The 26355-nt window shown below is 41.1% G+C and overlaps 2 protein-coding genes across 5 annotated transcripts in view; both read left to right on the top strand.

Moving 5' to 3' along the window:
* The first annotated feature begins 5035 nt into the window (after nucleotides 1-5035).
* tamm41 (TAM41 mitochondrial translocator assembly and maintenance homolog) lies at nucleotides 5036-12089 on the top strand. 2 transcript variants are annotated; one of them, XM_086200822.1, is made up of 8 exons: nucleotides 5036-5427; nucleotides 6198-6380; nucleotides 6880-6972; nucleotides 7076-7226; nucleotides 7705-7850; nucleotides 8552-8717; nucleotides 9759-9821; nucleotides 10129-12083. In XM_086200822.1, exons 1-8 carry the CDS (start codon nucleotides 5290-5292, stop codon nucleotides 10218-10220), a joined length of 1032 nt encoding a protein of 343 aa, XP_086056948.1. In that variant the 5' UTR covers nucleotides 5036-5289; the 3' UTR covers nucleotides 10221-12083. The 2 variants fall into 2 exon arrangements, with proteins under 2 accessions (XP_086056948.1, XP_086056949.1); XM_086200823.1 differs by having other exon boundaries at nucleotides 5409-5542; nucleotides 10129-12089.
* Nucleotides 12090-12375: 286 nt separating this feature from the next.
* Nucleotides 12376-26355, top strand: part of vgll4b (vestigial-like family member 4b) — a 39995-nt gene continuing 26015 nt past the window's right edge. Inside the window, exons 1-3 of one of the 3 annotated variants that reach the window (XM_086199732.1) lie at nucleotides 12376-12540; nucleotides 12917-12940; nucleotides 15002-15142. In XM_086199732.1, coding sequence (XP_086055858.1) covers nucleotides 15004-15142 — 139 coding nt within the window. In that variant the 5' untranslated portion in view covers nucleotides 12376-12540; nucleotides 12917-12940; nucleotides 15002-15003. Of the gene's footprint in view, nucleotides 12541-12592; nucleotides 12941-15001; nucleotides 15143-26355 lie in introns of those variants that run through there. The other 2 variants (XM_086199730.1, XM_086199729.1) reach the window with 2 other exon arrangements.

Consider the following 26355-nt stretch of genomic DNA (forward strand, 5'->3'; position numbering starts at 1 on the left):
TGTCCAGACTGGTGTTAGGGATTGCACGGACTGAGGGCTGACAATAAAAAGCTTGCAAGTGAAGAGCAGCAACATGAAACTGTAACACTTAAAACAAAGATGTCATATGAAGGGGGGCAGTTACAGCTTCAATCAATGGGAGGGAGTTACAGCCAGTGAGGCTGTGTGTGGGTGTGCTGACCCCCCCCCCCCCCCCTTCAGGTAGTACCTCCCCATCTGGCTACTGTACACCTGGATGATTGTCCGCACAACTGTTCTGCCTCCTCAACAAGAGCAGGATGGCTGAAAGCTGAGAGAGGAGCACATTTAAGTGCCAGTGGCCACTTGACAAATCAGGTCACAATAGCGCGGCACTCTGCCAATTCTCAAAGAAACCAGCTCCCTTGAATTTACCATCTCTATAATTAGAGGCTTATCAGCAAGGCAACATGTTGTTTTTTTATTTGAAATACTATGCAGGACTATGAAAGCTCTGACTCATTCAATACACAGCAGTGTCCTTTTTGAAAAATCTGAGAGAGATTATACATTAATGATTATTAGGGAGGAGCCACCAAGGCCCTGAAGAAGATGAGAATGAGCAAAAAAAACAACGGACATTTATGAATGAACTGCACAGTCAGTGCTGAAACCAGTGTTTTGGTTTTAGCTTGCTGATGACTCCTATACAGGGGAAAGCACTATTATCATCAACAATTGTGATTTACGTGTACTCGAGGCTTAATACATCACTCACAGTAACAACACAATACATTACATATTACATCACTGAGTAGGTAGAGAGCAGGTGTGTGTGTGTGTGTGTGTGTGTGTGTGTATGTCCATGAACACCCATATGTGCAATAAAAACCACTTAAGAATTTAACTGGAGCTCAAACAATCCTGCCTGAAATCTTGTATTGATCTTAGGTTCCTTTAGGTTCCTTTATGTAGTTGTTCCATTCGTTCCATCTCTAACATATAAACTGTTTCTACATCGTATTCACATATATAATTAGCAGAAGGAAACCAATTACTGTTTTGCTGCCAGGAATTTGACTTGTCAAACCAAAACGAATATTGCCGTTGTCATTTCCTGCACTACTGTAAATCAAGGTGCTGCAGTTCAGATGCATCTGGCTCTGATTATCATTGGTTTACTCTGCAAAATATAATTCAGACAAGATAAAAGTGGCTGCTTGGGTTTCAATCTACCCAAATGGCTCCGGAGCAGCTGTGCATCGACACACGTGTGCTTGTGTGTGCACGTGTGTGTACGTGTGTGTTCAATGGTGCATTTTCTTTTGATGTTCCATCACTGGGTATGGCCAGTGATGGCAATCTCCATGGCAACAGGCGTGCAAAAGCTGAAAGGATCGCAGTTAGGTGTGCATGTGTTTATACATATATGGGTTGCATCAATACCTCAGAGGATTTGATTGCCTTTTGCAGTCCGTCTTAATGTGGTTTCATTGTAATATATCTGCTGAAATTTCTGTATACCTGGGAGGGGAACGATATTGATGTTTTGATGTTTTAAGGCAGCCAGCTATGAACAATGCAGCACTTTTCATACTAATCTACAGCGTAGAAACACTGCTAAAACCACTTTAAATTGAAAAATCAATGTGCAATCACTACACACTTTGATTCAGTTTAATTTGCTGGCCTTGCTCCAAAAGAGAAGTTGTGAATGTCGTGTTTTCTTTCCTTTAAATCTGTTGAGTCATTTTTTTTTCACATGCTGGCCCACACAGACATTGTGAGAAACAATGCAGCTGTGATGGAAGGATCACCATGGTTTGTGATGTGTTTTTTTTTACAAGTATGTGCTATTGCTGAAGGCTGGTTGTTGTTATTTCACAAGCTTTATACAGCCAACCTCTTATCTGACATGGCTCTGTGAAACGCTGCTGTGAGAATGAACACTAAAGTTGTAGTTACCCTGGAGAAAATTACATTTCATCTTGGTGTCTTTTTCACACCGTAGTAGTTAAGTGTTGGAGTGATACATTTTGTTTTGTTTTGTTTTGTTTTTTTAAGTCATAACCTCCACCAAGGAGGTGATATTACACAATACCACTGGACCAGTATTCTCTAAACCTGTGGAGGGATGTAGCATGGGCCACTTTTTGGCAAAAAAAAAAAAATTAAAAATGCATTCTGGAGTACGTGCTGTCAAGAGTGCTCCTCCAGTTATTACATGAAATTGTTCTGTTCTCACTTAGAAGCCAGCCTAGTTTTATTTTAAAATGTAATATTCCATGCACTCTGTCACAGACTGCTGTAAGGGGGATGCCAAAAGATCAAAGGCAGTGCGCAAGGCTCAGATATTAAATGAAATCATATTAACTCAGTTACTGGATCATTCATAATATTTATGTTCTGCTAATTAAACCATTTTAAAATAGGCTGTGTCTGCAGAGTCACTGGCAATGTCCGGGGGGGGGGGGGGCACAACAAACAAAAACATACATGATCTATGTGTGCTCTCATTAGCATTATTTCAGTTTTGCGTAAGCCAGAGAGGCAAATTAAGCCATTTTTACAATGTTGTTTCAGGATGTGTCCGACGGGATTTGGGTACAAGTGTGTGTGTGTGTGTGTGTGTGTGTGTGTGTCTGATTTACATTAACTGCTGAAACTAACAGCAACACTCACAAATAGTGATTATTCAGTCCACACAGGGGGTCTCCATCAGCCACCTCATTCTAATTTCATTCATGGAACCTGCACCCAAATCATAATGGGACGCTGACTTTTTGGCCTTGAAAAAAATTTAAAAGGTAAACTAAATGCAACCCTGCTGGCAGTGACTTTAAAACAGGTATTAATTTATCATTTACATGATATCGTATGTGATGGAACTTACCTTTTTACTTCAACTGGTACTCAAGCGACTGAGCTAACAAGCCACTTACGCACAGTGAACGAGCATACAAGTCAGTTTTCAGTGACCTTATCAATATTCATTTGTCTGAGAAGATGGCTCGTGGCAATTACCAAGAAGATAATATTTGTCTGGGCCTTGACAATCCCATAATGTGCCGCAGACACATTACTAACTGTCATGAATTTACATTTAAAATTAACTCGTTCAAATAAATGTGAGTGTCTGGGCCTTTAAGACTGACGACTACTGCAGTTGAGGAGTGATGATGGTCTCACCAGCTTTAACGACCGCAATATATATTCACATGAACACCACACTCTAGCCTCACATTCATTTAAGAAGGTATTATTTTAAACAATGTGTATTTTTAAGATGTCAGAAGATAAATGTGGGCTCATTCCTCATGTCAGGTTTGATGTAGCGTTTATTAATTGCTTCCGTAGTTGTTGTTTTTTTTCACTTTTACCAAGCAAGGTGTGCTTTCAGTGCTGTCTGTATTCTTGTTCATATATGTATATATAAAACATACCCATATAACCATACTGCTGATTTTCAAAAAATTTGGTGAATGGGTGGAGCATGAACCAGAAAAGAATGTCTGAATTCTACATTAAGGATTTTCAGGAGAGCAGCATGGTGGTCAACACTGGTAGCTTCCCAGCAAGAAGGTTCTGGGTTCGAGTCCCGGCTCGGGCACGGGATCTTCCTGTGTGGAGTCTCCATGTTCTCCCTGTTCCTGTGTGGGTTCTCTCTGGTACTCCAGCTTCCTCCCACACGAGAGGAGGGACGAGGCTGATTGATACTCTAAATTGACCGTAGGTGTGGCTGTGAGTGTGAATGGTTGTCTGTCTCTATGTGTTGGCCCTGTGATGGACTGGTGACCTGTCCAGGGTGAACCCCGCCTCTCACCCAAAGGCTGCTGGGTAGGCTCCAGCCCCCCTGCGACCTTTAACAGGATGAAGAAAGCAAGAAAATGGATGGATGGATGGATGGATGGATGGATGGATTTTTCAGGAGTCAAAATAAAGAGATGCTGTTTGAACTCACTTTGTTTCCCACTTTTGTGACTCAAGAAATAATTTAGACCTTGGCAGTGGCAGATATTGAGTAATTAGCACGGTTTGAAAGATGAATATTAGCTGAATCCTTGCTTCACTCAGCAGTTAGCATCACCATGGCAACCTCTAACTGCAGTTGGAAAAGTGTTATTCTTAAAACTTACTTGGAGCAATTAGTCAACCTTGCATATGAACACAGTGCTGCTTGTCAAAAAATGTTACTCACTAATATGTCAAAATAAGTAGTGGATCATATCCTAATTTTTGTTAAACATATCAATCGTAGTACATTTTTCAGTGAATGTTACACAGGCTTGAGGGCAATTCTACTGCCAATTTTAGTCTGGAACCTGACAAGAGTGATCAAGGTCCTTTTTGTCAGAATGATTCAGTTCTTAATAGATTTGTGTGTGTGTAGAATGTAGTGCAGTACTAAATATAAACCACAGAAAATGAAGATGGCTTAGCAAAAATAGATTTGATGTGATGATCAGCTCTGACATAAGGATTTTCTTCTTTTCTATCTATCACGTTTCTTCTCTAAAACGTCACAGCCAGTTGGTTAATTATACAAATGCAAGCAACATATTAACTTGTGGTAAATATCATGGCAATATTTTTCATCACCTACAGAAATTCAAGTGTTTGTCTCCACTGAGACAAAATACAGCAAAGTGTCTGCTGACTGTGTGGCTTCATGCTGATTTCCTCTTTTTTAGAAGAAAAAAAAGCAATTTCTTCATGAAATGACTTTCCAAACGCTCATAACATGAGACCCTGGCTGCTGCAGTTGTGTGTGTGGACACTTGACCAGAGACCACATAGACGTGAATTTCCACTGCGGCAATTCGCCTGTGCAAAACCTGATAGAAAAGCGCCATCTGCCGGACACAATGGCACATTGTCTTAATTTCTTCTCTCTCTCTTTTTTTTAACAAGTATGTGAACAAAACAATATATAGTCAGATGGCGGTAAATTCCATTTTTTTATAAAACAGTCATACAACGCCGAGGTAAATTAAACAATCTTTCAGGCATTAACAGTTCAGATGCGCTCACCTTTCATGTTGTAACTTCATTTCCCATCAGCCCCGCGGAGAGAATCCGTGACGCCCATTTCAGTCGACGCTAACCAACAGCGGATCCGTCAACATCAACCAAACAGGCTAAACAGACCTAGTTAGCGATTAAAAACACAATTATACAAACAAATGCGTTAGTTGCTTGTTGCGTTACTCATTTGGCAATGTTTCTTTTAGTTTATTTCCCTCTAAACTGGTATGACACGTCACTTAGTCGCCTCCTTTGTTGGTAACGAGTGTGTATTTTTGCTAGACAGCTCCCTCAGCTAGTTCAACAATGACTCTTCCGACTTTACACAACTCCGGCGTGCTTTACAGAAGGATTTTGTCCCAGTTCCCGCAGGATATTAGTTTAGCTTTCGCCTACGGTTCTGGGGTGTTCAAACAACACGGGACCAACCAAGGTCAAATGGACGTAAGTGACACCTGTTCGGACTGGCTTCCAAACTCCCAGCGGCCCAGCATGCATTTCGAATCAATGCAACATCGTTACAGTCAATAAACATTGACCACTAATGGTAAAGTTACATGTAAGTCAAAAAAGACCCGTAGTTTGATGGGTAATGATATTTCATATTTTGGAAAAAAATACATACATGAAATATACGGTTAACATCCACTGCTATGCGTGTCTTTTGACCAGACACTGAGTCTCGGTATCGAACCTCTCTTAACATGGGTCATGATATGATTTTAGCACTATATATTGGAGTATGTGGGCCCTCCAGCGGTGTAACTGCTGTCAAGACTAATGTTGTGCACATCATTAAAAAGATAACTGTGGACAAATTGAGTCATAACTTTTAATTACAAATTTCAATTCTAATTTTTTAGAACCATATTTGTGAAGTTGCACAGTTGTCCTTTGTGACTCACAACTAAATGTAGATGCCATGACTTCTTACTGGAAAACAAAGTGCATGTAAGTTCTAACTGAGCTTAGTTAAAGTCACTGAAGTCTGAAACATGTGCTAGCTACATACATGGGTCGTAATCCGATTCCATCTTCTAGTGCAATACCAGGGCTTGGAATGTTGATTCAGTAAAATAAACAAATGAAAAACAATATTGTGATATTGCTGTACTCCTGATTGTCTTGCACAGCATTATTGCACTGGTGTTGCACTTTTCTTATTTTTACATTTTGCACATACTCAGCGTGTGATATTGTTTTCACACTTTTAGAAGAACATGTTGGATTTTGTGTTTGCGGTGGACGACCCGGTGACCTGGCACACCATGAATCTGCTCCAGAACCGCAAACACTATTCCTTCCTGAAGCTACTGGGGCCCACGAAGATCAGCTCCATTCAGAGGGAGCACGGAGCAGCGGTATACTACAACACACTGGTGCCCATAGACGGGAGGGTAAGTCTCTGTTTTTCACTGTAAATTTTCAAAGCTTGGAGGAGACAGCACTTGACGGGTGAACAGCTTCCTCCCATCGGACTGCTGAATGACTGACCTACCGCACTCAGCTTATAAAACTTTAACTGGACACAAAGTTCCTCTCTCCTCTCCAAAGTTCATCAGGCTCATAGTCTGTGTTAAATGTGGGCACCTATTGAGGGTCATTTACGGTAATGGGGTCAACTGGTGTTGGTTGAAGTAGTAAGGATGTCACCTGAAGTGTTTTTCATGATTGTGTGTGAGACGGGATTAGCAGGGGAGCTTCATTGTCTGCCGACCACCATGGTTGATAAATTATTGATCTCAGTTGTTTATTGTAAATGTAAATTTCCGTCCTGAGTGTCTAAAAGTTCTCCATAGATTTTGTGTGACCCTTTATTCTTATTCAGGTTATTATACTCTTTATTTGTTGGTAGAATAGTTTGTATTAATTCTATCCTTCTCATCCTTTTTTCAGATCATCAAATATGGCGTGATAAGCACGGAGTCTCTGATTGATGACCTCATGCACTGGAAGACCATGTATGTTGCCGGTCGCCTTCACAAACCAGTCAGTATTGTGATGAGACTGTTACTGAATCAGTCAGAAACTTTTTGAAATACATCTGCAGATATATTCTTGTTTACATGTACGCGTATATGTGCCCCTGCAGGTGAAAATGGTGGTGCAGGGGGAGAACGGAAAGCTCCGCGCTGCTCTGGTTGCCAACCTGAAGAGTGCTGTGACGGCGTCCTTCCTCATGCTGCCGGAGAGTTTCACCGAGGAGGACCTGTTCCTGCAGATTGCCGGTCTTTCTTATGCTGGTAACTGCCCCGCACAGTTACATAGACCTGAAGAACATTAAGCCTGACACACTTGGAAGACATGCATGAGTGTATTAACCACACGCTCACTCTAGGCTCAGTCTGATTTGGATGTCCTGTGTCTTGCTTTTACAGTTGGCTCACACATGTTATTTAATCTCTCAATTTATTAGAAATGTCGTCGTCATCAATTAGTTTCTCAACCTAAATTCAGTTCAAAGAGCTGAGAGTTGTGCGTTTGTTTAAATGAACTGATATCCTGGCTGGCTGATCTCCATGAGCTCACATAGATGAAGCGATTAATCCAATAATCACAACAGAAGATTTAGACAGACAGATGCATTGATAAAAAAAAAAAAAATCTGATTCAGTTAAAAGAGAACCATTTAAATGATTGACGTGGTTGACTACTACGGCTGCTGGTTGGATTAGTATTTGAAATCCGTGAAGGAAAAACATGTAGTTCGTGTCTCTCAAGGCGATTTCAGGATGGTGATTGGAGAAGATAAATCTAAGGTGGCCAATATCGTCAAAGACAACTTGCAGCACTTCCAGATTCTCTACAGTAACATCCTCCGCGACTGTCCTCAGGTGGTCTACAAACCTCAGCAGGGAAAACTGGAGGTAAAGCACAGCGTACACACGCATGCACGCACAATGCCTCTTATATTAGTGCATAAGGCTCTCTTGTGGTTTCAAACTGACAGCTTGGATCTGAATAGGACAGACTGTTCTTTCACTCTTGATACCTGCCTCACATGCAGAATGAACTATTACAAGGAGAATAGGTGTGTGTGTGTGTGTGTGTGTGTGTGTGTGTGTGTGTGTGTGTGTGCGTGTGCGTGTGCGTGTGTGTGTGTGCGTGCGTGTGTGTGTGCTCATAGACATCACTCGTCTCAGTGTAAGGTCTCATCATGTTCTTTTGTTGTGCAACTATCATGACCACTCCCTGTTTTGTGGTACCATAGAAATACTTATCACCTCAGGCTCCACACTCTCCTGACATGACACGTTCAGGGTGTTCTGGAGGAGTAGTAAAGAGCAGCGTCCTCAATTCACCGTCTTGATAGATGTGAACTCTGAGTACATTGTTGACAGCTATGTACACGCCAGGATGAATATACCCTAAATTAATATTAACTGATCATTAGTAACTGGTGGTGTTGATTAAAAAGATGTGACACTTGATTTTTAGCAGATTCCCAGTTGCGGTACAGTTGATATTACTCCTGTGAATGTGATGTTTGCAGATGCATTTAAAGAGTTATTGAGTTATATTTAAGGCATGATCAAATGCTGCCCTGTTTTTGTTTGTGTTCCTCCAGGTGGACAAAAGTCCCGAAGGCCAATTCATCCAGTTGATGGCATTACCCCGGACCCTGCAGCAAAGGATCACAAAGCTGGTTGACCCGCCAGGGAAAAACCGAGACGTGGAGGAAATCCTGCTTCAAGTGGCCCAGGACCCAGACTGTGGAACTGTTGTACAGCAAGGTATGGAGTAAAGAATATGAGAATAATGATGTAGAGTAGAGGAAATAAATGCAGGGAAAGATCAAATGAGAACCCGCTGTCGAACAGAGATGAAAGCATAAAAAGAGAAGGAGGAGGAGAGAGAAAGAGAAAAAAAAATCTCTCTCAGATGTTTCATCCTGTTATGACGGCAAAAGGAAGGAATCCAGTGTACCAACATACGAATTAAGCCAGTATAACATAGAAATATGACCATAACAAATGTGCTGATGGATGACACACTGAAACAAATTGTAAATTAACAAAAAAATGTTATCCCAGGGCACCACAAGACACACCAGTCACTTTCGAATTCTACCTCAATTTACTGTGTGGAATCAGTGTATTTTAATTGTTACCAACAACTCCCAAAGCGAGGGCTGTCTGAGGTTGGAGGAAAAACACAAACGAGGTCAGCTGGAACGTGTTCCAGTTCTCACTCATGTTGCAGAAAATACATTGATTCACTTAACAAAATGTTGGTTTCAGCAGCAACAGTTTTAAGTGCCTGAGTAAAACTGATTGCTAGTAAAAGAAAAAAAAAAAGGAAAAAGAAAGCTTTACTGGTCCAATAATGGAATCTTACACCTGCATTTCTTCTAATGGCCAGCAGGGGGCTTTGTCTGTGGATACAAAAAGAAGTCTAAGAACTTGACCCAACTTCTTACTTCACGGTCTGTTTCTCTAGTCGCTCCAATACAGCAAGATGTTCGTTTGTACATTCCGAACCAATTTAAAGTAAATAGATGGTGAAGATGTGTACACCCAAGGGTGTGGCTATCCAGTTAGTGACAAGATCTCCCCACAGCAACCTCTCAGTCAGATCCACCTCCTCTCCAGCTTCATCCTTCCGTGGGGTGAGGAATGATGCCACTGTGGCTACGTCTGCTATTTTTTTAGACTGTCTATGGTGTTAAATATCAATCTGAATCCCAAATTTGATCTGCAAATTATACATTCTCGCTACAGTGTAAAGAGATACTGGGTATTCTCAAGCTTGAGTCTGTTTCTGTTTGTCTTCAGGTATCTCTTCTATTGTGAAATCCTCCAGTATAACACAGAGTATCAAAGGCATCGCTACAGCTGGTAAGCATTTCTTTGCTGTTTATATGATATGCTGACAAAATCCCACACTACACACAGAATGGTGTATACAGTGTGCTCATGTTCTGTTCGCGCGGGATGATTCAGAGCGATTTTAGATGTGGTTACGGAAATGGGCAAAGCAATGCAATGCTAGCCAGAGCACTCCTGCTGCAAAGAACATTCCTGTGTTAGTATGTCCGTTCTCTTTAACATGGTTAGTAATGGTTGTGATCTGTGTGTGTGTGTGTGTGTGTGTGTGTGTGTGTGTGTGTGTGTGTGTGTGTGTGTGTGTGTGTGTCTTCCACAGGCCTGTGGAAGACTGTATCCTACAGCTCGAAGAAGCTGATAAAGATGTGGAGGGGCTGGTGGAGGAAGCCGTCTGTTTCACAGATGACCTGAACCAGGAAACAGTTTCTGTAACTGTCAGCCAGACAATCAGCCATCATCCTTCGACTTTATCCTGACAGACAGTGCAACGAACACCCACTCCTCAATAGAATATTTGAATAAGTTGGAACTAACTTGCTCCGCTGCCCGTTACCGTAGATTTAAAACAGTTTGTTAAAAAGTGAGACATTTCTGAAATTATGCAGTTACTACCAGTCTGACCTTTCAAGATGCTTTGACAGGTTTGGTATTGCTGATTGGGCTCATTGAGAGCTTCTGAGGGAGAAACTGCACAAAAAATGGTTGTCATTAAAGGTGCAACTTGTAGACAAAAGTACTAGTGCTTCATGTTTCACATACCAAATCAACAGAGGGCAGCAAAAGACCAGAAGGTTGGGGTATCCACCCCTACTGTACAAGGAAATACTTACATCCTTAGCATGAGTTGAGGATGACACTCTGTTTGTCACTCTAGTTACATTCCAATACTGATTAAAAAAGAAAAAATCACAGGCTTTGGTAAGCGGCTGAAAGAAGATGGTTGCTGCAGCCTGGACTGCTGCTCTGTCACACTTCTACAATAAAGAACACACCTGGACTCACTGCTGCTGTTGGGTGGAGACTCACAGTCGCCTCTAGAGGAATACGTTGGTACTACAAGACGAGAAGCATGGTCGCTGGCGTGTCGGCTCCGAAGCGATGCCCTTACAAATGATATCTTTTAAAGATGAGTTGCATCATGTGCCAGTATCCGTCTGGATCATACACCTGTCATGCGTTTCTGTGTGACTGGTGCTGATGATTATTTAGCTGCTGAAAGGGGGGAGACGTCCCTTCAGCTTTGCATTGGTGTTGCAGATTAGATGTTACATTTCTCACTTTGCCAAAGAGCTCTCATCTCGTCATGTTGCAACACCGTAATATACATTGTTAGCATTAACAAAAGAAGATGTTTGTGTGGATTATATCAGAACGTGAGGTTGTTCCTATAAACGTGACGGAGTCATCACTGCTGTGTCATTATGATCATAGTTGGACTGCAGTTTGCTTTTTGATGTTACACGATATAAAATTATATTCTTCTGTGGCATGTTTTTTTTTTTTGCTCATAGTATAAAAACATATTTCTTCTTTGTTTGCTCTATGAGTGTTTCAATTTTTTTCTTATCTTTGTATTTACACTTTTGACCTTTGTCAGAATTGAAAGACCACTGCATCTCTCAGTGAGGCTGAACATTCATAAGCCTTCCTTCACTGGAATCTGCAGTGGCCTTCAGATGTTCCTGAGGTGTCATCACCCAGGAAATGCTGGCACGGCAGGAATCTAAGTCCTTTTTACCGGACAGTGGACAAACCGCACTTTTCTGGTTACTGTGTGATTTTATAATTGAGGAAATCATTTTGAGTTATTTTGCTCCAGAGTAACAGAAGCCTGTATATAAATATATTTTGTGAACCGTGAGTCAAATGGGGGATGCAGTTCTTGGATATTTTCAGTAAAAAAATAGTTTTGTTTTTTTTTTTAAGATTTTTTTTCTTTTATTCCGCTGGCACAAGAGGAGGGATGCAGATCAATAATAACATGAACAAACAAAAACTATCAGTATTGACATAAAGGAACAAAGTAGCCGGGGTATATTTAGTTGCATTGTGTACATGCTTGTACATTGGGACATTGCTATTATTACTAGAAATCTGAACATTGACCTCTGTGACTGTGGATTTTTGGCAATGCCTCCCTGGTCAGAAATGGTTACACATTTGAAGATTTGATGTTTTGTTTTCACAGTGGAGAGACACAGATTTGATTTGGTTATCATCGTTGATTCTCTACACGGACCAACCCGCCTCCCAGTACCTGTCAAGAGTGTATGCCAGGTTTTGTAAATTTCAGCGTAAAACAACAACAAAAACAAAAAACACGACCACAGCTGTTGATGCTGTGTGTCATCCACTATCCGCGGGTGTGTGACTAACAGTGACAGCAGCCTCACCTCCAGAGGATGTGATGCAACGATCTTCAATCATAATATATGCTGATATCATCGCCGCACCGCTCCGCCAATCAGCGCGCTCACTTTCTCCACCTGCTAGGAACGGAATTCCATCATTCCAGGCATTCCTGCCTCCTCCCTCCTCCTCTTCCTCGTTTACAACCAAGTTTGTCCCAGCAGCTCGACTACTATTGTCCTCTCTCTCAGGACCGCGTAGCTGCGGCTTTCTATCATTGTGGGATTTACTTTTGTTTTGTGTGGGTTTTTTTTTTTTAATGTTTATTTCTTGTGTGAGAGCGTTGTAAGACTGGAAGATACCAAAGTGGCGCTCGAAGGAGGTATGTGCTACTAAACATGAAGTTGTGACATCACGGGGTGAACTTTCTGGTTTTTAGTCATATGGATCAAAATGAGTTTGTTTTTTTTTAAAGAGAGGTAAATTAAAAGGAGATGAAGAAGCAGACATACTAGCAGGCAGTTGTTGGAGCTTCAATTTCATTCACGATATGAAGTGGCAGGCAGGCTACTGGCGGGGTTCCAAACTTTCTCACGTCGAAAATTCGTGGACTATTCGATGGGGGAGAGAGAGAGACAAACGTAGACACTGAAACATGTCGGGAGAATCTTAACTGTTCACGTGTTTCTGACTTTAAAGTTAAAGCTTTGTTTTGTTTTTGTTTTTGTTTTTTTTCATGCGGACCGCTGACACGGAAGCGCCGGGATATAAATACAGGTCTTGTGAGTATAAAGGAGGACGCACTTGCTGTGGTCGCTTTCATGTTCGCTCTTGTTGTCTCCTCAGAAAGTTTTAATCGCGTCCCTTTCCGGCGTGTGTAAATAGTCCGAGGCTGGAGGAATTACCCTCAAATCGTGATCTTGCTCGATTATTTTCCCCCCCTTCTTCCCTGAGAAATCAGGGAAAGGTATCTTAGGAATGCAGAAAGAGGGAAGAGAAGCGCTGGAGTCATTTTTATCCACAAATACCTCTCATAGCACGGCCGGACTGAAGGCTCGACATTGTTGGAGGAAAAAAAAAAACCCCAAAAAATACAATCCAAATAATGCACAAATGTTCGAGGGATTCGAGTTTAAGAAGTGACGATTTTGGGTCATAGATTTAAAATAAAATTTAAAAAAAAGCAAGGCAGTGATGAAAGAAAATATACAGGAGTTTAACGGCTTGGATATTAAGGAATACTCTACTGTTATTCAGTATGGCCGATACAGTCATTTACAGTTATTTGCTGTCGGTATATTTATTTAATGCAACAGCTGTAGCATGAATTAGACTTAAAGAATCTCAACTTTAAGTTTCTCTGCCTGAATTTTTTTTTTTTTAATTGTTGATGTTAAAGTGTTGGATTGGAGGGAATTACAATGATGCACCTGTTGTTGCATTCTGGTCTGATACCAGTTCTGATGCTTGAAGAAAGATGCAACATTTTTGAGAAATATGCATATTTGCCATCCATTCCAGAGCCATGACAGATTCCCTTATGTCCTGTGTGTGTGTGTGCGTGCGCATTAGGGAGCCGAGAGTCACTGAGACCGCTTGACTGCTAGTTAGCTTAGCATATTGAATGGGATATGTAGCATAGCTCTGTCTTGCCCACGCAGCTTCCAAAACTTGTAGTTCACATTATGTGTATCCTGGTTCAATAGATAAGGTTATCTCATCCCAGGTATCTTGGGACTCTTAACGTAATCCCGCATATCCTTTCTTACAAAGTCGGCCATGCTTAGCTGTATTACTACTCCTTCTATTCTTCAACAAATGTTTCATTAACTGAGGTTTTTAGGAGCTTGTTCAGTCACTGCGCCCAGTCAGGAAAGCAGTTCTGGCCATTCATTTTTCTCTATTATAAATAATGTCATGCAATCCTAAATACTAATTTCACAATTAATGTTATCAGGGCCACCGCGAGGGATTTTGGGCACCATTAAAAGATACCACTTGAGGCCCCTCGTCACCAATTACTGCATTGTCACCTACAGAACCCAGTTGCCCCACTCTGAGCTTTAAAAAATACCTACAACTCTTGCAGCCTGATAGTGTAAGATATTTGCTGACAGTGAACCTAGGAAATAAAATAACTGTGGCACAGTCTGCATACCAATGGAGCCTAATTATCTCAGCTACTAAGCTTAGATGATAAGTTGTCATCATGACTGGACCACCAACGTTTTAACAAATAAAAATAAAAAACACAGAGTGACAAACTGTCGCCCTCTCGGAGATCTCTTCTGTCTTTCGTGTCTTTCTTTCAGTTTACGATGTTCGTTGTTTTTGTGACATAACTCTCAGCTCTTGATCACACCATCTTTGATTGAAAAATAATTCTGCACATTCCTGAGACAACATCTCCATACAATGCGCTCCAGTTTATCATCAATAAAGCTTTTTTTTTTTTTTTTTTTTTTAAAGGTTGTTAAATTATTAGAGTGGCACAGGAATGAGTCCTGAATCCTGGAAATGAATAAGCATTGTTGAACGTCGTGACATCAGTGAATTATTTGAATGTGATTTAGGTAAAATGCATTTTGTTTAGGGCATCAAACACCACATCCCTGAATTTTGAATTAAACCTTAAAATTGTAAAGATGGTTGTTGCTAACAAGTGTCTAAACATGAATATTGTTGCTTGCCCACAATTTTTGTAGCCTAAGACTGGCAATGCTATTGAAAAACATTAAATGATACACAAATTCTGTGAGATTTTGGCAGTTTTAATCCCAAAGTTCCTAAAACAGATTGAGCACATATATGTTAATACTTTATTTTTTTTGTATGCTACATAGAGATGAAGGCGAAAGAGACCTCCGTTTGTCTCGACCAGTCAACAGTGCCCTCCCCTGTGTCCTGCAGGCCTCCCAGCATGGAGACGCCACTGGACGTTCTGTCCAGAGCAGCATCGTTCGTTCATGCCAGTGAAGAAGAGAGTAAGTTTGGAGCTTTGTCCCTCCTCCTCCTCCCTAAACTGTTGAAATAGCCTCTGTGTGGGCAAACGATTTATATGATTAGAGTCATGTTACGTATCAAAGAAGTACAACTTTATGTTCTGCTATAAGCCTTGAGCGTGTTTTCTGCCATTGCACAAAAGGCGTCTTTGTGCTGTGTAAGCTTCCAGTTGTAGATCACAAGCAAATAAGGCCAACCGCACTCAACTGCCATCAGTACAGGCGTTTTCACCACACACTCACCCTGCTCTCACTGGACTCAGGATGGGGTGACTTTGCACCTGTTTGCATCTTAGTTTCGCTATCTCTCTTTTAATTGTTGAACTCTGCGTGCGTGTGTGCGCGTGTGTGTGTGTGTGTGTGTGTGTGTGTGTGTGTGTGTGTGTGTGTGCGTGTGCGTGTATACGTGTCACTGTCATCCTGCATCGTTTCTCTGCTCTGACTGTGCACTTGCATCTCACTTCTCCTGCTCCTTTGTCTTCCACTAATGATGTCTGAGGATTTCTGGCGTTGCTGAAAAAAAATTCCTTCCGAGATTAAGGAGAAATGGCCAATCCCTCTCAGCAGGCCTCTGCACAGTCAGCCGGCCTCTTGAGCTGAGTGAAGGACACTTCAGATTCAGGGGACAGCTCTGATAATTGATCTGTGCTGTTTAAAGAAGATGTTAGGGTTAGTCTCCTGGCCTGCTGCTCCGCTGGTTGTGTGCTATGACTTAAATAACCACTTTGTGGCTGTGTAGCACTTATACTTAATTCTGTGGCATTTGAAAAAGCTGAATAACAGACAGGTTGGTGTGCTCATTGTTACTTGTTCTCAAAAGGAGACTAAATAATTTTGCTGCGTGATTAATTAAATTGCGGTCGTCATGTTGTCAGCCTGTGCAAAAAAAAACAAATAAAAAAACAAATTAATGCTTTGAACAGTACTGCACAAGTTTTGCAGAAATTGCTTTATTTTTGTAAAATACAGTTTTACTTTTTACATAATGTACCAGAATGTTGATTTCAAAACAGTCATGCACAAATGTGTAATTTATGGTAGTTAAAGTTTGAGTTTGAGAAATACTTTTTGGAAAATTGGCAGTCATTTCAGTACATTTGTCCCTCATGATACCATTTGTCTTTAACAGTATATCACAATTTGCAATGTTGAACATTATAATTTGCAATATGTTTTTTTTTTTGCCAAATCATACAGCACTATTAAACCGTGTACGGAATTTTATTTTAAGGAAAAAAAACATTTTTTTCCAGCTTGGTTTGATGTATTCCTCACTGAGAAGAATGGAATTGTTAGAAGAGCTCTGCAGGCCTCTCATTTGATGCTGACAGTCTTATAAATGTTGCACGACAACTGAACTTGGAATGTGCTTACTGGTGTATACCGTAGTACACCAGCGTATTTAGAAAAAGCTTCTCTTCCGTGTCACCAGCTTGTTTCCCATAATGCTTTGTCTCCAATGAACTCAAATTCAGCTTCCTTGCACTGTGGAGTAAAATGGGCATGGGAGCTCTCCTCCCCTCCTCCCCTGCTCCCTCGCTCCCCTGCAGTGTTTTTGTTTTTTTTTACTCTGGCTGATGTCACTTCTTGTTGTGAGTTGTGCATGGCCTCTTTGTCTAATGACAATGCACTGGACCTGCTTCCACAATAGTGCTGAAGAAATGGACTAGCCTAGTAGGCTAGTTGATCAACCAGTTAGTCAGCCAGACAAACTAGCTGTGAGTCAATTAGATAACCAGACCAACAGGCAGTTGAGGAGATAAACGCTGCTGGTGTGTTTGCATTTATGACAAGCCTTTGTAATGCCTGTGCAGCATTTGACACCAGAGCACTTGCCACAGGGAGGGAGAGGCTCAAGCGTGCCTTCACAAAAGCCTCTTTAACTTGTCAGGGCCGGTGCTGCTGCAGTTCACCTTGGGAACTTACAATGAAATGAGTGTTCAATTTTTTAAAGGACACTCCTGCCGATAACCATCTCTGTTGGAATAGAATTGACTGGATCATGCAAATACTGTCATGAGGGAAAATGAGCCACAGCACAGGAACAATGTATTAGTCCAGTTTTGCTGCTTAGTAGAATATGTTACATGAAGCCTGGAATATGTCTTTTGGCCACGTTGGTCAATCCATTTAGATTAAGTGGGTTTTTTTTGTCAAATGGATGAAAATGGCCAGTGACAGTTTTTTTAATCATAACCTGATCTGCTGCTTGTTTGACATGAGTGTTGTCCGTTGCACAGGCATTCAAATAAAAGTTTGTTGAAACGCCAGACATCAGAGAATCAGTGTCATCAGCTGATCTGAATTGAAATAGAAGTTAAACCCCGCCGACGTCAGAGGAGCAGTCCAATCGGCTGATCTGAATCACCTGGGAGGCTACAACTGCACTTGGACGTTGTCTTGGCGACGCTAACCAGTTCCCAAATGATATTGTTCCACTTCCCTGTTCAGTATTCACATAACAACAACAAGCAGGCAAATGTGGTTACCACCGGCTAAACTGTCAGAATACAGGAAAATCTGCAACTTCTAATTTTAAAAGTAACAAGATATATTAAATACACGCTTTTGTCTCTAACATATGGGATAATGCACACTTAAGTGCAATTACAGGGTTGAAAAACCCCTAAAGAAACTCAAATAGAGAAATGTGAGAGATTTAATGTGTTACTTCAAATCCATGATGCGATTTGATGCTGAAATCATCGAAGAGGAAGAAAACAGTTCCCTTTTTATGTCTCATATACACAAATTCTCTTGTGACCTCCCACTGTCCGGCTGGAGGACAAGCAACACTAATCACAGGTCTTCAGTCAAATACTACCCATCTTTTATATACCATAATTACATGTGTACAAAAAAGCGGTCAGGTCATCTTTGCCTTGGAGTCAATGGTAGCTGACGGGAAATATTTAATACTTGTCAACACCCCACCATAGCAATTTTGGTGAATACTTGGAAGAAATATTGCAGTGTGCTCCACCCTTCCTGGAGGAAAACCTGCATTCGAAATGAACCTTAAATAGGTTGCGGGGCAATCTCAAAGGAAAGCTTCCAAATATGTTGTGTATAGGTCTGTGTTTTCATACATATTTTGTATTATTCTGTGTGTAAACTCATATTTGGTCAGCAGGCTCTGATGATACCTCTGGAGCCTCGGGTTTTTGATCACAGCCATTTGAAAGAGGTTTAAGGCCCTGAGACGGCATATGGAGATTTGTTACCAAAATGAGACAAGGCAGTGGGCTGAGATCTGTATAATGTTCTCAGCTCCAGCTCTGTAACATGCGTGCTTTAGACGCACTCTGCTTGTTTGTTTAGAGAAAACACTCCATCACCCACACACTTGGAGAATACCTCCTTCATTGTTATTGTTTCCATGGTTTGTTCAAACATCGCCCGACTTTTCCTAGCTCTGGGTGAGGGTTTGGTCTACGGGAAGCAGTCCAGTAACTGTTAAAGTGCACAATATTTTTTTGTCTAATACCTGCATGAAATAAGACTATGACAGGCCAGGAAAAAACTAATAAGAACACCACCACTGTGTCACATCCTTTACCAGTTTGTTGACTTACTTTGTCTGTTTTATCCTCTGTTCATAGCTGGTCCTGAGTGATTGTTAACAGATGCCGCTTACTACAAATGTGTCGAAACTTTATGTTAAACTAAAGTGAAATGTGGGGAACTTCATGTCAGCACAATCACGATTGGTTGCAAAAGTTAAAATCCATTCATACGCTAATGGTTTTCCTGACTTGAATGAGGCGCAGGTGGTTCCTCTGCAGTTGACTAGTGAGTAACTTTGCCATTGATCTACGTTTTGACGGCGTTGTTGTGTCTTCATATATTTTATATTAAGATAGATAATAAAGGTTTATTTTAAAACCGTGTGAACAAACTGGAATTACTTAAAATCTGGTCAGTATGATCACGCAGATCCAGTGGACTGGAGAGCCAGGCAGTTTTTAGTTTTTTTTTTTTATTGCCAGCACTAGGTGTTGTGTATTGAAAACTGCAAGGGTTGCCAGGTGGGCCTCTTATTAAATGAGTAGTCAAAACTAGTCAGAGCCTGTCAATGTTGAGTGGTACATCATCTGATGTACACCTTGTGAAATCAGAGCTCTTACATCAGGGCATTTGTCCCTTGCTGGCGGTGGAAGATAGTCAATGTGGGAGGTTATTTGATGGCGGATTCATGCTGGGATGGGCTTGGAAGGGTGTGTTTACTGCTTCTTGCCCTCCAGCCAGTCCAAGTTGGTTTCTGTCAGATTTCTGTCAATGCAGCCTATGTAACATGACACAGGTGTTAAGCAACCACACAATAGTGTGAGAATACAGATGGACAGCAGCACAATCCATCACTGATACTTATCTTCCATGCATGGCTTGTGAAGGCATAATCAAGTGAAGAGAGTTTAAACTCTAAAATATCACGTGGAGCTTTTTTCACCGCAGGCAGCTGGTCACAAAAGATGGTCTTTGATGCAGGCAGCTCGTGGATTCCCTCTGCAACACTGCTAGAATCAGTGTGAGCACTCTCCTCTATGATCATCTGTGCCTCAAACGCATCACACACAAATGAAGCTGTTCTTAATTTATCCTAATAAAAAAACACAGCTGAGAACAGAACCACCAGGAACACTCTGGCACTCTCACAAGGGGAAGCACACACTTAAAAGTAATTACATTTTTTTTATGAGTGACAAAAACTGCTAATTTTATTCAAAATATTGAAACTTAACTATGCAAAGTTAAACCTTTTATTACAGCAGCCCTTCAATGAGTCCTATTCTCAAGCTGAAAACTATACATAAGCTCATTCTAGTCTTCTGATATGTGTGGTGCATTAAATAAAAATTAAAAGAGTGACCTGTGTAAGTGAAAGACTGCGTTACGTGCATTACATGTTACCTGTGTGTGTGTGTGTGTGTGTGTGAGAGTGCGTGTGAGAGAGAGAGAGAGAGAGAGAGAGAGAGAGAAGGTTATTAGTGCACCAAAGGTCTCATAGATAAGTAGGTCAACATAATGTTTAGGCAATGCTTGTCCCATGACTTCATGTTACACTCACATCATGAAAAAATTAGAGGGGTTGCACTCTAACTAATAAGCTCAGAGTTGGACAGAGTTGTCCATATTTTGCCACAGTCTATTTTTTTTTAATTATTTATGATGGCCAAAAATTCTTTTCTTATTCAGTTTATTAAGGTACTTTTCAGGAGGTGATTTAGGCAAATTATTTTAAATCAAATTAAGTATGTTTTTAGAATCTGGAAATGTGTAATCAGAGTTACCCGGTTTGAAAAAAACAAAACAAAACAGAAAATGTTTAGCATCTATGTTTTGTATTTATTTTGAGGGCATAAAAATCTATCGCGTGTTAACTTTAACCAATGCATGCATGATGTCTCTGCCAGCTTTGCAGGTCACTCGGAGTATTTAGATTCAAAGTGGGTATAAAGAAATAACCCATGCTACGCTAATTCCCTTCCCTTTCATTTCTTGTCAGCTTCCCTTCCTCGCTCGTTCATCTTCCCATACCTCTTTGATACTCACACCTCTCTGCCCTTTAACATCCAAGCACTCTGGCTGTTATGTCATTGCTGCAGTAGTGTCATGGTTCAGTGGGCGGCCATTAAGACTAGAGGTGCGAGGGGCCACCTTGGTCACATGGTCAAAGGTCAAGTGTCAAAGGGTCACTCTTCCATGTCATAAGGTTAAACACAATTGACCCATGTTTTTCTCTACACTCAATCATTTCTGTTTGCATGTCGACTGAAAATATATAAGATCACCTCTGCCGTTTTCAGTTAACTGTTATTAAAAACTATGTGGCTGATTTTTATGAAATGTGGAGGAGGGGTGTACTATGGCCCAAGGAAGAAGACATTTGAATTTGGGGCTGACTCATTTAACATTTAATCAACATTTAATCATAGTTAAGCAATGCTAGATTTCACTCCATCGGAATATCAACTTCTTCTGTAGTCAAGTGGTCATATTCTGAATTTTTATGGGTCCCCATCTGAAAAGAGAATTCAGAGACCTGGCCAAAGCTCCTTTTTTTTTTTATGTTGGCTTCCAGACTGAAAATGTTTTAGAACCCACGTTCTACATTCCCTCTCAGTAAATGCCACGCGAGCTAGTCCCATACCAGCTCTGCTGTCTTAGGAACTTTTTCTCAGGGCTGTGCTGACCACACATACTTCACATTCCTCTCTTTTTGATAGCACTCACCATAGTTACTCTGAATGAAATGAAACAGGATTGCAATGTTTCTCATGAGGAAAAATTAAACCTTTGTCGTGACAAGAAAATACCCCTGGGCATTCTGAAGTCAGTTGATTAATGAGCTGATACACTGCCACGCGAGCTAGTCCCATACCAGCTCTGCTGTCTTAGGAACTTTTAGGTAATATTATGAAATTTATTATAAGAATTTCTGAAGATAGTCATTGTCTGTCTGGTCTTAATTTCAATTTTGATACGCATTTGGTTGAGAAGTGTATTTATTGATGATATTCTCTGAATGTACTCCACTTAGAAAAGTATGTATTGTATTTGTAGCCTCGACATGGAGTGATAAGGTTTTGTTGACGCCATCCGAGGATGCCTGAGCTGTAATCCAGGCACAGATGCCGAACATGAGTGGTAGTGGCACAGAGCCCGCTGCCCCACATAGGAGCAGTTTTGGCCCGTAAATGATAAGCCCTTGGAGTCCATTTGTTTCCAGCTAATTGTTAGCATGGCAAGAATGTTGTCATTGGTCCCACTGGGTAATGTCAGCAGTGATCATTTTCCATTACCAGCTAAAAAGATCTGCATTATTGTTGTATTTTTAAATACTCTATCTTCCTTTAATTAGCAACAGCACAAACCCTGACCAGCTGAAAAAGTTTGCGTGTCAGCTGCAAGACAGATGCAGCTTGCCACGTTACTGGATACATTTTATTTTGAAAGAGTACAAGAGTTCTATTCTAAGAAATGAAATGATGTCATTCTCGGCTCCGTAACAACTTTCATGTTGCCATTTGTAAAGTGTGAGTTTTACCCCTCTGCATGGCAAAGATAAGCATTTACCACTGAGATATGAATTGTCTTCTTGCCATTTGCATGCCTGTAATAACATAATATCTAAACTTGCATCAGCAGAATGTGTGTGCTGCCTGTCTGCCACGCTTCTGCTTGTTTACATTGTACACAACATTTGACAGGCAAGCCTGGGAGGGAAGAGGGAGAGGAGGGGAGGAGGAGGAGGAAGAGCACTTACGGTGAAAGTGAAAACATTTTTGGAGCAAATGAGGTTTGAGGCGAGGATTTAACAAAGGCTTGGTATTTCATTATCAGAGAACAACTTTGTCAAATCAATAGAGCTTGAGGTGCTGCCAGCATGTGAAAGGAACTGAATTAGGATAGAGAAGACTAACACTGCAGGTCATTTTCAGTATGACAGCTTGCTCAGACAGTAGAGGAGAGGCAGGACAGATGGGCTGCAAGAGAACAACGCAGGCCACTTGGATGTCACGGCTCCCTGAGAACATTTTGCCCAGGCCACAGCTGGCTTATCTAGTTTGTGACACCGCAGCTCATGTAATGTTTCTGAGAATCCATGATGATTGGGATTCTTGATAAGTAGCAGAACAATGTGAGCTCAGGGATGGTTCTTCCTGAGTGCCAACTACAATGCAAATGCCACCTGCTTGCAATTCCTTAGAAATATGACGCCAGGTTGCTGCAAATTATGAGTAGTGTTGGCGTATCAGCGCAGGACAGCGAAGCCCTCATCGACGTGCTGCACAGCGACATCCTCCTTTCAGCCATCACAGTCCACATGATTCACATTCCTCTTGGCCTTCATGTGTGCACTTGTTGGGATTGAATGCTTTTTTTTTATTCATCATGTGTTTCAAATTAAATACCACACTGAAGAGAAATATCATTGCTTTAAAAAAAAAATTGCTAAATGCAGACCAAAGATGGAAAAACTGGAAAGCTTGGAAGACATTAAGCATTGACCTTGTGGCTACCATCTGCTTCTCTATCAGCAGAAACAACCTTCACAAGATATTATTTCAGTAGACTAGTTCAGTGCATGTTATTTGAAGGGAGGGGCCACGAAAAGTGAGACAAATATTTAGAAATGGCTGATTGTTTTTTAACATCTGACAGGCTTTCTGCCTTTCACCATCTGACACAACACGCACAAATGTGAGAAATCCACTTCACCTCCATGCAGTCACCTGCTGTTGTTGTTGTTATTGTTTCACCGTGGCAACCTGATATTTCCTCCTCTGTGGCTGTTGTTTTAGGATCTTGTCTTTCTGCAACTGTGTCTCATTGCAGTTGTGAAAGTGTAGTGAAGTGAAGTAAACCTCTTCACACAAATGTCTGGCTCATTGTTGTCTAACGAAAAACAGAAACTGTTAAGAGACATTCTAAAAAGTTCACATTTATAAATATAGGATTTGTACATTTTTTTTAGGAAATCAACCTGTAGTATTATAATGTGAAATAAGTTTAGAGATCTTATTTAATGTTGTGATGTTATCAAACATTTTACAGCCTTTAAGTTGATGTCAAAGTCACAGTTATGCCCAGATACCAAAAGGTGAGACAACAGATTCCAGGAGATGCCTTCAATCCATGTTGCCATCATGTAAATTAAAACTGTCGTGAGATGCTAAAAAAGCAAAAGTAATAGAGAATTTGACCTTTGAACCCTGACAGAAAGTGACATGAATGTTGTTCTGCCACCCTGGCGGCTTGTGAGAGAGGCAATATTTACTTCCTCCTTCCCGTCTCCTGTTACTGCTGGTGTCAAAGCACGATTGCATGTTAATGAAGCATTAGGATGAATCACTGATGTTATCATCCAGACACACCCACTCCCCTGAGAAGCCCAGACCTGTTCAGAGACACACAACACTTGGTATGGTAGTGCCTTGTCCTGATAGATTAGATAAAGAAATAGACATACAGGAAGTAAAGGGATAATGGCAGGAAAGCTCGCCTCGAGATGAAAGGTGATTGCACACCCCAGCCGCCAAATGAAAGCTGGCCATACTGATAGATCATCAAGCCTTTTAATCAAGTTACTCCTGAGAACTTTCCTGGTTCTGTGGTTTATTTTGTAAGAACAAACCTGCTCATGCATGTAGTTAATTGGAAGAATGACAATTGAAATGATTATTTCCCACAAAAGTTACAATGTGGCTCCAAAATAAAGCCGGTGATTACTCCAGGAGGTAATGGAGGAAAGAGGTGGACTTTCACCCGCTTGTTGTATAACCATTAATCTCCTCTGTATAGTTACTCATACCTGCACAAAGGCACTGTGGTTAGGAGGTTTTTTGTATCAATAGATTAATTATTGTAAGCAGTTTGTTCAGAGACAAAAAGAAAGGATGTTCATGTAAATGCAGCCAAAAATCCCTAAGTGTTTATCTGCTGGTGAAAAGGTTGGTTTTGATCAGTCACAGGTAATTTTTTTTTTCTAGTTCGTGTGTTTGCTTTAGGGGCAGTATGGTTCAGAGGTAGAGTGGCCGTCTAGCAACTGAAGGGTCGCTGGTTCAGTCCTCACTTGCCCTGGTGACCATGTCCAAGTATCCTTGAGCAAGACACTGAACCCCTAATTGCTCCTGGTGGCCCTGCAATGGACTGGCGACCCATCCAGGGTGAACCCCGCCTCTCACCCAATGTCAGCTGGGAGAGACTCCAACCCTTGTGACCCTTAACAAATAAGTGGTACAGAAAATGGATGAATGGATGGATGATCGCTTTATTAATGAAGATTTCTGAAGAATTTCTCTCAAGCTTTTTACTGTTGAATTATTTTTGTTTCCCTCCCGAGTGGAGGCTGAAGGATTTGATACCATTTAAGACCATCAAAGGACCACAGCATTGCTATGTTTATTTGTTACTTCTTTTTTTATTGTAAGAAAATAATCACTAAACTTTTCAAGTGTTTCAAAATCTTCATCTCACTATCTCCGAATGAGCATAAGTTCACAAAATTGTCTGTGAATTGTGAGATGTGTTTTTTGATATGTATGCTCACATGTATTTGTGGCTGATCCTGTTTCAGCTCTGTGATTTAAAACTGCTTTTCTTGGAAATGTGTGACAGAACCTTTCAGAAGGAGTTGTAATCTACAGCAGCAGCTGTAGAGAACTGAATGGACTCTGTGTTTGAACTCTTTTTGGAGTGTGTGAAACTGGAAACAATGGCTCTCCAATAAGAACAGAGGCAAGGGGAGGAGATGGGGGCTTTTGGGTGTATGTGTGCTTGTATGTGTGAAAATAAAAGAAAAGGGGAGGTGTGAAGGTGTGTGATTAGCCCTGTTTCCACCGCATGGTATCAGCTTGGCTTTGCTTTTTTTTGGGGGGGGGGGGGGGGGAGTCTAGTACCTGGTACCAAGCAGCTTTTATTCATAGCACCTCTGTGCTGTGTTGCAGGAGTTTGAGGGCGCTGCTGCCGGGACCAGAAGTTCACCCTACAGCATCACCTCTCTGTTGCAGCAGTCCCCACTACAAAATGATTTCTGCCCTCAACGTTCTTTTGTGTTCACACAGAAACAGTTATAGTCCCGGAAAGTAACATTTTATTGGACCCTTAACTCTAAATCTGATTTTTCAGAAGCACTGGACTGAGATTTTCAAGTAGCGGACAACTTGTAATCAGTTGTTTGCTCTTATCTCCTTCCTCCAATGATTATCAATCAGAAACAAACCAAGAACAGTCTGTAAAATATGTGGTCCTGTCAAAAATGATTCTACATGGTACTAAAACCTGAAGTGGAAACAGACAAATGTGACCTGACTTGTGTGTAACAGGCGTGTGAGTGTGTTCGAAGAAGCATGCCTACTGTGTATGTTTTATTGTTGTGGTGGTGTCTGGGTGTACAGTATGTCGGAGAGGAGCAGATAATCAGGGGGTAAAGTCCTCTGTATAATTAGTTTGGTAAACCAGGCCACTGTTGTCAGAGGTCAGAGAAGCAGCCATGACTTTAGGGTGGAGCCCAGCATCAGAGAGTAACTTGCTCTCTTCCTAGAAGTTTCTTAAAAGTTTTGATTTTGCTTTTTTTCTTTCCTTGCAATCAACTTACTTAAACCATTCAACAATTTAACTCTAACAGTAGCTGGAGTGTAAGTGAGGCAAGATTGTTTTATTTTATGAAAACTACCCTTTACATGTATCTG

This window comes from Aulostomus chinensis, chromosome 3, assembly GCF_037954235.1.
Source record: "Aulostomus chinensis isolate RoL2024-O1b breed Wild chromosome 3, RoL_Achi_v1.0, whole genome shotgun sequence".
Classification (NCBI taxonomy): domain Eukaryota; kingdom Metazoa; phylum Chordata; class Actinopteri; order Syngnathiformes; family Aulostomidae; genus Aulostomus; species Aulostomus chinensis.

Excerpts from the sequence above, each read along its gene's own strand:
- tamm41 (XM_086200822.1), top strand. The coding sequence starts at position 5,290 with ATGACTCTTCCGACTTTACACAACTCCGGCGTGCTTTACAGAAGGATT. Across the intron at positions 5,428-6,197 it reads CCAACCAAGGTCAAATGGAC|AAGAACATGTTGGATTTTGT; the intron begins GTAAGTGACACC and ends TCACACTTTTAG. Across the intron at positions 6,973-7,075 it reads CCGGTCGCCTTCACAAACCA|GTGAAAATGGTGGTGCAGGG; the intron begins GTCAGTATTGTG and ends GTGCCCCTGCAG.